Genomic DNA, 12,834 nt, shown 5'->3' with positions numbered 1-12,834 from the left:
TGAAAGAAAAAAATCACAACTAATTTTTCTTCATCATAAGCATATCCTTGATCTTTTAAAGTATGATAGATTTAATTGCAATTTAATTATAATGTGGAAAGATTGGCATGATATTCGCTAGCTTGAGTTACAATTACCTTGTGTATTTATTCCGATAGGGTTGAAGAATGTATTGGTGTGAATCGAAACGTAGTAAGAAAATGTCGCTTTGATAGCATGCATGCCCCTTTAATGAAAAAACAGAAGAAAACAATAATTGTAATTCTGTTTTATATGGACTTAGACTATGGACTAGACTTAATGAGTATTGTGGCGGCGTATTGTTTTATTCTCTCTAGCTACCTATTATAATTAATTTATAACGTGAACTTGAATCCTGCGGATCGCAAACTGTTAAGAATTTAACTATATTAGAAAGCCACGAATAAAAATTTGTCAAATTTTTAATGAAATAAGGCTGCTGAAGTAAGAGAATTGAAGCTTCGGAACCAGGACGAGCGAGACATAAAAAATATATCTTCTATAAATCCAGTACTGCTTTTTTGACAGATTAAGCAAATGAAGAAGTGAGTCAGATAGAAGATTCAAGATTTCTAACGTTACAGATTTCAAGTAAAAAGCTAGAAAACGTTTCCTTTATAACGTTGTACCAAGCTGAATTTGCTGGAAAATTGTGTTATATACAGAGCCTGTGATCTATTTCTCTTCTAACATAATCAACCATTAATATGTTTTGTTTGCTTTGTTAATAATTGCAATGTTTTGTTTTGTGTTTATTAATTTAAGGTCCATTTTTTTTCCACACATACTTTCCAAATTTGGAAGTACTGAGACGGAAATAAGACAGAAACAAAAATGCAGTAATACAATTTATTGTTAGATGTTGACTAATGTCTTGTTATTTGTTTTAAAGTAGAATGTCTCCTGAAATGGGTGCAGTTGTGCAACGGAGCACCAGATCTCTACTTCTCAGGGCATTGTTCAAACTGCAATATGTTCATGGTAAAACTGACCTCATAAGATACCAGTATATAGTTCAAGGTTACAAAACTTTGTGTTTGGAGACCAGTCAAAAAATAATGGCATTTGAATGGTTGATTTTGAATTAATTTTGAAATCGTCCAATAGGAAGGCAGTATTTTGAGTTCTAAAGGAAATTCCTGCTGATTCGTTGAAATATTCTGACATTTCTTCACAAGGAATTTAAGCTAATATAATTTAAAAGGTTATAAAGAAATAAACAGAGTTTGTAGACAATGGACACATTGTACAAAATTTATGTCATTTTGGCTCTAAAAAAGTTTTTCCTTATGATTTTCCTGTAGGATTTTTAGTCAGTTAAAGGTCAGTGATTATCATTATAAGCTTATTTCCATTGCTTCATACCCTTTGTCTTTGTTACAACCATTAATTTAGCATGCATTGGGGGACAGAAATAATGGCTGCTTTCAGTTAAAGGCACAGATGCTGTAGATACCGGTGTATAATGCGCACCCATGTAGAATGCGCACCCAAAATTTAGGTATGATTTTAAAATATGAGATGGGCATTCTGTTTCAGTGTCTCACTCAGCTTTCATTTTTATGCATTTTTGTGTGTGCATTGTTGAACACAATAGAATATTGACCAGTCAGATGTGGCATTGTTAACTAATGACAGACAGAAAGGAGAATGCCTCTAAATGGGAATGACTGATATTCTATGAATAAATTTCAATAAATTCACCCCAGTCCTTCAGAGTGAGAGGAACAATTGGTATCATTACAGAGATAGCGATTTCAAAAATTGTACATACAATATTATGTAGGGCTCCTACGGGAAGATAATGTCCGTGAGTGCTAGAATGCGTGATACGTCCATTTTCAGTGATAGAAGTATGTGATACAAATAGCTCAATTTGAATTTATAGTGTTTATGCCTCGTATTTAACTTCTGACAATGAAGCTTGGAAAGGTTATTATGCCTTATGCTACACTTCTAATGTTATAGGCAAATATACAATGTATATTTATTTCATGTAATGACATAAAATTAAAGGCATGGTTGGACTTAATAGCTTAGTCTAAAGGTTTTAAACAAACCATAATAAAAGAAAGGTTACTTAGAGTCATATAATAAGTGTAGGACCATTTAGATACATAATATATGCTATTATATACCAACAGAATTATAATATATAGTTATCAAGCAAAAAATTCTCACATTGCAGAAAGCATGACGAACATTTGCATGTGGTTATTATGCAGGAATACCTTACATAACAAAGCACAGAAAAAAATGTATACAGAAACACACCAGTTGCTCATAATTGCAAGGGGATTAGGAAATTATGCTTGATTTATCCAAGGCTGTTGAATGATTCAAACACAGAAAATTTGCCCCAATAGGCATTGATGCAGGAATGACGAGAATTGATGCTGGAATGAGCTAGCATTGATGCTCAAGTGAGCATGCATTGATGCTGGAATGAGAGAGCATTGATGCTGGAATGAGCGAGCATTGATGCAGGAATGAGCGAGCATTGATGCTGGACTGAGGGAGCATTGATGCTGGAATAAGCGAGCATTGATGCTGGAATGAGCAGGCATTGATGCTGGAATGAGTGAGCATTGATGCTGGACAGAGCGAGCATTGATGCAGGAATGAGCAAGCATTGATGCAGGAATAAGCGAGCATTGATGCTGGAATGAGCGAGCATTGATGCTCGAGTGAGCGAGCATTGATGCTGGAATGAGAGAGCATTGATGCTGGAGTCAGCGAGCATTGACGCTGGAATGAGCGAGCATTGATGCAGGAATGAGGGAGCATTGATGCTGGAATAAGCGAGCATTGATGCTGGAATGAGCAGGCATTGATGCTGGAGTGAGTGAGCATTAGTGCTGGAATGAGCGAGCATTGATCCTGGAATAAGTGAGCGCTAGCATTGATGCTGGAGTGAGCGAGCATTGATACTGGAACGAGCGAGCATTGATGCTGGTATGAGCGAGCATTAATCCTGGAATGAGCGAGCACTGATGCTGGTATGAGTGGTTTCAAGCAAATTACTGCATTATATTTACTCAACAATTATAAAAAATCCTCTTATGATAATAGTATACATGAACATAAGTACAAATTATTTTCTGTGTCATTTTTTGTCTTAAGTAATAGAACCACTTGTATTTCACTTTTTTCTTTGTCCTTAAATACTTCAACTTTTCCAGGAATTGAATTTCCCTCTGCCCCTAAATACGTCAGCTCTCCATGTCTTCAATTTCCTGCTTCCATGATATGAATTTCCCTCTGCCCCATAATACATAGAATGCTTCCATGATTTTAATTTCCCTTTGTTCCTTTAACAAATGCTTCAATTGCTTCTCTGATTTGAAATTCGTTTTGTCCTAATACTGCAACTGCTTCCATGATTTGAAATTCCCTTTGTCCCTAAATACTTAGCTGCTTCCATGATTTGAATTTCCCTTTGTCCCTAAATACTTCAACTGCTTCCATGATTTGAATTTCCCTTTGTCCCTAAATACTTCAACTGCTTCCATGATTTGAATTTCCCTTTGTCCCTAAATACTTCAACTGCTTCCATGATTTGAATTTCCCTTTGTCCCTAAATACTTCAACTGCTTCCATGATTTGAATTTCCCTTTGTCCCTAAATACTTCAAATGCTTCCATGATTTGAATTTCCCTTTGTCCCTAAATACTTCAACTGCTTCCATGATTTGAATTTCCCTTTGTCCCTAAATACTGCAACTGCTTCCATGACTTGAATTTAGTGTTGGGATTATTTGTATCTTCTTTCTAACTTACATTAAAAACATTGATTCTTCAAAATTCCTTAACTTTTAGTTCAATAACAGATGAAGTCAGGAGGAATTTGATAATGAATATTAACAACTAACATTCGGCAGGAAGTAGTTTGTGGCTAAATACAGTTTGGGGGGCGGGGGAATTAATGAAAAAAAAAAGAAGCGGAAAAGAACAAAAAATTAATCTCTGAGAATTAAAGACATTTTTATGTTGGCAAGGAAATGACTGCAGAATGCAATCTGCATGTTTTTAATTTCCTTAAGTGAAGATTTATATTATTATTATTTTCTGTAAGCGACTGAGTAATTTGCCACTAAAACCTCCCCAGGAGGATTTCACTGCGATTTGCCACTGTTTTTTAACTTCAGTTCTCGGTTTTTATCAGTTTTCACTCGGATCTTGTTTACCCGTCTATCTAGGATGCATTTAAGTAGCCGGAGAATTTTGAGTGCCTGCTGATACCTCATGATACGATATTGAAGTAGAGCTAGGCCCATTTGAAGTATCTTCAAAGTGGCCTTTAACCAGGCAAATATAGATAATAGGGACTCACATGCCTAATAACGCCTATACTTGAAAACTAAGATGATAATCAGAGTACCATCAAACCTTGTACGAGCCTTTAAATTTTCAGAATGTGAGTGTTTTATATCGTGTAAAATCGTTTTACGTGTTAAATGATATTGTTACTTGGATACAGAAACCTGTGTATTTTCACAATCACTGTAATTGGATTATTTTAAAACGGATAAAATTTTAATGTGACATGTTGGGCAATTGTGGCTCGTTATAGACATTACGATATATAATTACGCGGGTTATTTTGTAATGCATGCTTAATTCTTTAGTTCCTTCATAAAATCGTTACGTATTTATGAGGTTTGAAGTTTTTAATGATCATGCTAGAATATAAAATAAAGTTTTTTACTGTGTCTAGCAATGATGAAGCGGAATTTAATTATGAACTCCTGTGGAATTAAAGGGATTTCCGCGTAAGTAATTGTTTGTCTTTTGATGCGTCTCCTGTTGTTGGATTTATTTTAAATGTTCAAAAGAGTAAAAGGTGTGAAGAATCCTGTTTATAGGGATCTGTTAACGAAATAAATATTTTGTGAAAAGTAATTTTCGAAAATTAGCGAATTGATAAAAACAAGGTGCTCAAATGTGCGAATAATGGATTAATGTTGGTTTATTTTGAATGATTTATTAAAAGTGATTTTGATGTATGAGAAACAAGTGAAAACAAATTCTCGAAAATGTGTGACTCAAATGGATTGTTACTGCATGTTTAATTGAATTGTGCATCACTAGACAAGTGATTTTGTATGGGGAATCAACACTTGGGAATTTTCTGATGGATTGTAGCATTTGTATGTTTTTTTCTCATTCTTTTTGTTGTTTGTAATTTTGATGTTTCGTTACTTTTTCAACTGATTGAGTGACAAATAGCTTGTCTGTACATTCTGCAACTTGTGTGCTTGATCAAAGGTCAATTTTAGACTGGGGAATGTTTCTATTAACAATGGACCAGTCTGTTTTAGAAATTAAGCATGCTGGTGGTTAAACATGACAAGAATTTATGTTGTGTTCCAGAGTCGTATCTGTACCACAAAGGTAAAGGTCACTGGAAAAAAAAAAGACCCTGTCCCCAAAGTATGGCTTTAACTTAAAAACCCTAACCTAGTCCGGCAAGGGGACAAAGCAGTTCTTGGGGAGCATTATTCATTTAAAGGTATCCAATGCTCCATTCTTTCACTAAAAAATTTGGTAGTTAGATATTTACTTCAAATATATAAAAGGCTCATCAAATGGATGAAATATACTAAATATAATAATTAATTGCGTATGTATAACAGTCCACCAGTCTGTTAAAAAAAACTTCTTTTTTTTTTAGTGGTCTTACACATTTGTATTGTGTTTATAAGCTTAGATAATACAGGTATATACTATTTTAAACTGAATGAGTAGTTCTTTTAATACAAATAAACATTAATTTTATGTTTACATAAACAACATACGTCATACAAATTGGTTATATTTTCTGATTTTAGATTTGGTAGAAATTTGGGCTTAGTTAACCTTTAAGATAGTGACAGGTCATGTTATAATGTATTCATACCTGCGGTATTTTTTGGGGTATTTAAGAGGAAAAAAGTTTATGTTAAGAAGTTTTAATGTATCTCAGTATTTTGGCAACTGTTTTAATTTTTACATTTTGATATCTTTGTACCTGGATAATGATATCTCTGATGTGATTTTATAAAGGGGAGAAATTGTGGCAGGTGTCTTGTTTGTGGGTGGGATGGAACATTTAATTTTTACCATGATATAAGCTGATCTTTTTTTTTTTGTATTAAATAATGCTTAATGGTATAGTAAACAGTCTTTGCATGTCCGTAAGTGTTTTTAGCGGATTGTTCAATGAAATGTTAATCGCAGCGAGACCAGATTATTTTGTTGTTAGGTGTGAAGTTTAATTAACGTATTCTTAAGTGGATTACAACTTTAGATGAAAAAAAAAGACAGATTGAAAGGGTTTTTAAAGAGATTTCTTTAAAAGTCTCGACTGGAAGTTATTTCTCAACCAGTTATTGACAACTTCCAAACTAGGCCTTGGGAAGTTTTTGTTGCTTTTGAAATAGCAATGTGATAAACATTTACATTATGTAGATGTGAACTTGGGAACCTCTCATAAATATTTTGGGAGGCTGTTGTAAATAATAATTTCACATTAACTGTAAAGCAAGATTGCCAAGTCATACTTATCTGAATGATTAGGTGTTTGTGATAAGCCGTGTTGTTACAGTCTGTGCTATCGGCAGGATTAGGCTGGGTATCACCGATTTTTCTGTCTTCAATCAACAGTCTAGATACAAGGCTGTAATCATATGTTTATTTTCAGTAGCAAAAAAGGCCAAAGTTACCCTCTTATCCAGTCAATCTGTGACAATGAGGCTTAGAGATTATTTGTAAAGTGGTTTAGATTAAAAGTTCAGAGATTATTTTTCCTGTGGAGGGGAGAAGCTGGTGATAAAAAATTTAGTACTTGAAATTTTTTAAAGCATTATCTTGATACATAAGTAAAGAGTTTGAGAAGGCTGACAGGCTATGATAACGTCATGTATGATATCTTGGTATGTCAAGGGGTTATCCGAATTTGAACCTGATAAAATATACAGCTTCTGATACGGCATTCATTGAAAATGAATTTCCATGTGAAAAAGTGGCAAGTTGAAAGTGAGTATCCGTTTTAATCAGAACATCAGATTCATAAGGAATGCTGACGATAAATGATATAAAACCATGTATAAATTTTCTAAATTATCATAAAAGTTTGAGCAGGATTTTTACCTTTATGTAACAGATGAAAATCAAGGTACGTTAATATTTTTTTTAACTTAATTGCTGTATGTATATGACATATCATACTATATAACGTAACTTAGATGAATATACAAAACGTATCCAAAGAAAAAAGCGACCAAAAAAAGTTGCAGACAGAGATATCACCGTGTTTTATTTGGGTAGTATTCGTCATTTGATATACAGAATTATGCTTAATAGCTATCCAATGTTGCATACAAAACATGGTGGAGAAATTATCAAGGATACATAGAAAAACTGAATGTGTGAAGCATATCGGAATGCAAAGGATATCCGAGACACGTTATTACTGACGTTTTTGCCATATCTTATTGTAAAACACATTCAAAGAATTGACTGAAGTAGTGTTAGTTATTTTTGTGCCAACGTTTTGCCAACAAGAGACGAAAGCTATCAAAAATCAGGGAAAGGCATTATCCTTGTCGTCAGAAATGCATGGTAAGAATTAGCAGGAGCAGTTTTTAGTTGATTGAGTTAGAAGGGAGAAGTCATTAGGTAGTTACTGTATGAAAATATCGGATTGTTAATGCCATAATTTTTTGCAAGTGTTACCTATTGTTCTAATTAGTTGGGCATTAACAATATGTTTGAACAGTGCCGAGGGAGACGGACAAATAATGAGCGATGTTTATGTTTGTGATTGTGGATGTGTTTGGAACATAGTGACATACGAAATGTTTTTTCTGTGATCGTAAGCGGTGTGCTTCTAAATAAATAATTCTCATTATGTCTGAAGAAATCAACATGACTTGGCAGGATTTACAACGATTAATTGGGCTCGGTTTCAGACTCAGAAATCACGAATCATCATGCTTGACAGTGAAACTACATTGAACGTTGCCGAAGCTGTTTCACCAAGGCAGAGCCCCTTGATGGACTGAGCAATCAGTCTTGTGATAGTGTTGAAAAACTGTTGTGGATTTTGTTTGTGTGGGTGTTTTATATTTGGTTTCAAGGAGGATTTGATGACTGTAGGAAGAAATGGTGGTGTTGATTTAAATGTTTAATTTGAGCTTCTTACAAATATCATGTTCATGATTTACTGACAGTGTAAAGGCCGCTGACTTGGAATTTTTTGTATGTCACCAATTTGGTTCTGAAATCTTGCTTCATTGTGAGGAAGCCATACAGCTAGCTGACATATGAAATGTCGGTGACTGTACCCAGGTCCCTGTCTGTAGTGTGTCGGAATTAATGCGTCGAGGGCCTTCTGGGGGTATATTTATTTAAATAAGCTGAAAGTTGCTATATGACCTGCAATAATTTATTGTGTTTGCTCAGCAAAAACAAATTGATTGACAGATAACTTCTTTTTACAAATATAAAAACTTCTTCAAAAGGCTTGTGATTGTGTAGGTAATGATTTATTTCTCAGTTGTTACAAAATTCAGCTGTTACTTTTTAACTGCATTGATTAATTGCATGAAGTTTTTTGCCAAAAACAAAACAAGTACTTTGATGCTAAGAAGTTCAGAAATGAAAATTACATCATTGCACATTAAAGCCACTTAACCAATCAAGATTTTGCGGAGGACTTTTTTTTCTGTAATTTACTTTTATTATTTATGAGTGGTATATTGTAGAATTTATTTTATTGGTTTACCAGATGATGGTAGACTGGTAATAGGTTGATGTTCAGTCTGGCTGACATAAATACCAATTTTTTGTGACACAGTCTAAACTCGCTAATGATGATAGAAATTCCATGCTTGGCGGGGAGAAGGAGAAAAAAATAACAACAACGAAATTTGCAGCCGAATCAGCTAACCATCTCTGGCTGCCAGTAATTTGTGTGTATGATTTAGTTTAGACTAGTCGCTCCACACATCTTAACAGAAGTATCGGCAATAATGATACTCCCTCAAAAGATTTGCTGGTATTAGTCGGTGGAAGTCAAAGGATTAGCGGGATTATACGGCTGTTATGTGACGTATTCGGCCAGATTTGTATGCAGCTTGCATTCTTCGCTTGCCAAGTTGTTTATACAGAGTTTATATAGAAAAAAACAGTGGCAATTTTGTGCAAGGGAGTGTTTTATATACTAGTAATGTAAAGTTATAGAGTTGCTGGATAAATTCGTTGTTATTTATGATGTAATTCATTGTTAAATATACGGCAAAGATTGGAATTTTATTGTGTGATTATATTACTACGTACAAAACTTGATGTTGGAATTATATCTTTTATATAATACGAAGGAAATTAATAGCGAAGAATAACTGGTAAGCTGTTTTTTCCCTAATTAATTTCTGGAAATGATAATTTACGTGAGGGAATATATTATCACCACCTGGTTATTATTATGGATACTTCTTTATATGCAAATTTTTGGAATATATTAACTCTGTCCTTATAGCACATTATAAGTATTATTTTCATAACCTGGATAGCCATTTAGTCTTGGCTGCTTATGTTAATTGGAAATAAAAATTGTGACATTTTTTACTGTTACGAATGTCACAAACAGACTAATGAAATTTCATGATTTTACTGATTGATTTGACCACTTTTGACGCTTTTTAATTTTCGGTTCTGTTGATGTGATCAGTTGAAACCATAGAATCTAAAGCACATGAAAACTCTCTTTTACTCATTTCATTCCAAGTTTCATTCAGTGCTTTTTTTTTCAATCAAGATATAAATCTGTTGGCAGTATTTCCATAGGGATATCAGTGTCTATGACATCGGAATATTTGATAGATAACATAGTCATATTACTCCTCTCTTTTGGTATGGTGATGTCATAATCGCTGGCACACTATATAGAGCTCATTTATCATCAAAGAGCCTGATGGTTTAGTGTCATGGCCCCTAGAGATTTTTTTTTCCATGTCTGAGATGTGTGATTTTTTTCAGGAGCTAAATTTGTCAGCAGTCACTATATAGTTTGTATCAAAAACACTATAGTCTATCATCCAAAGGTTCACATCACACTTTAGTTTGAACCTGAATGGTCAGAGTTCAAAAATATGTAGTTATGTTTATAGTGCTAAATTTGTTTTCATATCTAACAGTATGTGACTGATATGTATTCTGATTATGCTCCAGCAGAGAAGGAAATGAAAATAATGGAGATACAATTGACTGTTTTAGAAATTATCTGATTACCCACTTATATGTAATGGATTTTAATGAGAAATGCTGCTGCATGGTGATATATGTGTTACATGGATTTCAAGAACTGATAGTAAATGAGAAAATTTAAATCGAGAAAAAATAATTTACATTTTTATGCCCCTGGCATCTACTGATGCGGGAGGCATATAGTGATTGTCCTGTCTGTTCGTTCGTCTGTCCGTACAACGTTAACCAAATGGGACTGTTTCGTCGAGCATCAATACCCCTTACTAGAATGGCTTGATACTAATCCTGATGTAACCTGTGACCATTCCTAATCTTCAGACATCATCTGACCTCAGTTTGACATTGACCTTGACCTCATTTTGGACTTTGGTTGCTTTATATGGGCCATCTCTTGGTTAACCAAATGGGACCGTCTAGCATCAGTACCGCTTACAAGAATGAATTGATACTAATACAGATGTAACCTGTGACCATTTCTCATCTGCAAACATCACCTGACCTCAGTTTGACCTTGACTTCGTTTTGGACTTGGGTTGTTTTGTATTGATAAGGATGCCACCTTGGGGGATCACATGTTTATTGAACACAGCTCCTTGTTTTTCTATAGAATATGGAAAATATTGGATACCTGATGAAATGCTGTTGACGTTTGCTTCATGGTAAAACTGGTGCACTCAATTGAAGGATATATGAAAGAGAAATGTTTTTGCCAATGGTGTTTATAGGTGTGCTAGAACTTTTTGAACAACAACTGTACACAAGAAGAGTTACTTGGTGCACGGAATATAAAAGATCAGACAGTGCTGTATAATTAATGACAGTGTTCAGATGTTCATTATTGTATGAATATGTAAAACCAAGGCAAGTTTTTGCAGATAAAGTTGTCTATGGCACTCCAATGCATTTTGGATTAATGTTCAATATATCGATGGCTTGGCGCAAAACGGGTCCATCTGCATTTTTTAAAATTTTACAGGAGAAGCAAAAAACTGTTTCTTTTCTTAAGAAAAAGATGAAACTGACTTAAATTAAGAAATATCACTAACAAATATGAATGGATTCCATTCCTAATCACAATTATTTTTTAATTTTTATGGAAATATTACTTTTGTGACTTGGACTTATTTTGTACCAGGGTTTTCAGTGCAAAATAGGTCCATCTGCAGATGGACATATTTTGCACTGTACTTTTCTATAGCAGGTCAATAATTTAATACAGATAAACCTATCTTGCATAGCATAAAGACACAAAACAAGAAAAAAGAAAGTAAACTTTAATTTCTTTATTTCTGAATTTAAGCTAATTTATGATTTCAAATGCAAGCAGTTAAAACAAGAACTGTCCTATCATTAAGAATGTCCTGAAAATGATAATTCAAAGCATAAAATAATTTATACTGTACTTATTATATCTATAAGGTAGAACAATAGTAGGAGTGTTATTTACAAGTATATGTACCAGTATGTGTTTAATTATCTGATTTTTTTTTTCATAATTAAATATTTTACAAATTCTTGAGTAAGTAATAATCATTTATACATGTAAATAAAGTACAATTGTTATTAATTGGAAACAACTCAAAATAAAAAAGTAGGGAAAGAATTCACAACAGCCATATACCCCAGTACACTGGAAGTAAAAGTATCAGCATTTCTCTATGCTCCTGTGCATTTATAAAAACTTTGAAATAAACATTAAATTTACATTCAACAAGGTAATGCGTATGTTACAAACGTTCCTAAAATTCAAAAATGTCCTTGGAACACTGATTCAAATGTATTGAAGTAAACTAATACTTCCTTTTCTGATGCTTTGTTTTAATGATAGTAACAAAACATTTTGTCAGGCATTTTTGTTATAAACACACAATTTTATCAGCATTTTTATGAAATTGTTCAAACCTTATGGCTGTACAATATCAAAACATAAAAATCTATTTTTGGTGTACATGGCAGTAAAACTGCACAGTTTTTTTTCAAAAGTTCTGACATTTGTCCACCATGTCAGTTATCTTCATGCCTAAGTGAATAGAAAAAGTTGTGGTGAACTCGTGGGATCACATTTGAACTGCACAAACGGACTAGATCATTATATTTAGCAGTAGGGTTGGATATCGTTAAGGACGAAGCGGTCCGATACCGATACCGATACCAACGAAACGATACGGTATTTTTAACGATACCGATACCGATACCAAGCTTTGAAGTACATCACATAAGTAATGATTTGGTTAGTATTAAATACACCCTTTTAAGTAGTTATACAGGAAAATTTGCTTTGATATATAAACATTTTAAGTCTGTTAATTTGGTGTTGTCCTAGAACTATGAGAGAGTAAAAAAAATAAACATATCTTACAAACTAGTTTTCCAAAATAAAAAGAAACAGAGTAGATACGTCGCTCACTGTGCAATTTAAATCTAGGACTCACTGGCTGTGGTAATGCTTGCTCAGCACTGACGAGAACTGTTAAATTCATCACTTACTAAAATAACCCTCAAAACGCTTGAAACAACCAACAATAACGTATTTCTATTAGTTCGCGAAAACCGATGACTTGTTTAC

General features: G+C 33.7%; 1 protein-coding gene across 6 annotated transcripts in view; it reads left to right on the top strand.

Moving 5' to 3' along the window:
* LOC123534159 (autism susceptibility gene 2 protein-like) overlaps positions 1–12,834 on the top strand; it is a 172,946-nt gene that overhangs the window by 112,184 nt on the left and 47,928 nt on the right. Inside the window, exon 1 of one of the 6 annotated variants that reach the window (XM_053518969.1) lies at positions 7,150–7,176. The exons of the other annotated variants lie outside the window; for them this stretch is intronic. Coding sequence (XP_053374944.1) covers positions 7,165–7,176 — 12 coding nt within the window. The 5' untranslated portion in view covers positions 7,150–7,164. Of the gene's footprint in view, positions 1–7,149; positions 7,177–12,834 lie in introns of those variants that run through there. 6 annotated transcript variants of the gene reach the window in all.

Source organism: Mercenaria mercenaria, chromosome 12 (genome assembly GCF_021730395.1).
Source record: "Mercenaria mercenaria strain notata chromosome 12, MADL_Memer_1, whole genome shotgun sequence".
NCBI classification, from domain to species: Eukaryota; Metazoa; Mollusca; class Bivalvia; order Venerida; family Veneridae; genus Mercenaria; species Mercenaria mercenaria.
The sequence above is the reverse complement of the archived record's forward strand: the minus strand, read 5'-3'. Positions and strand labels throughout refer to the sequence as shown.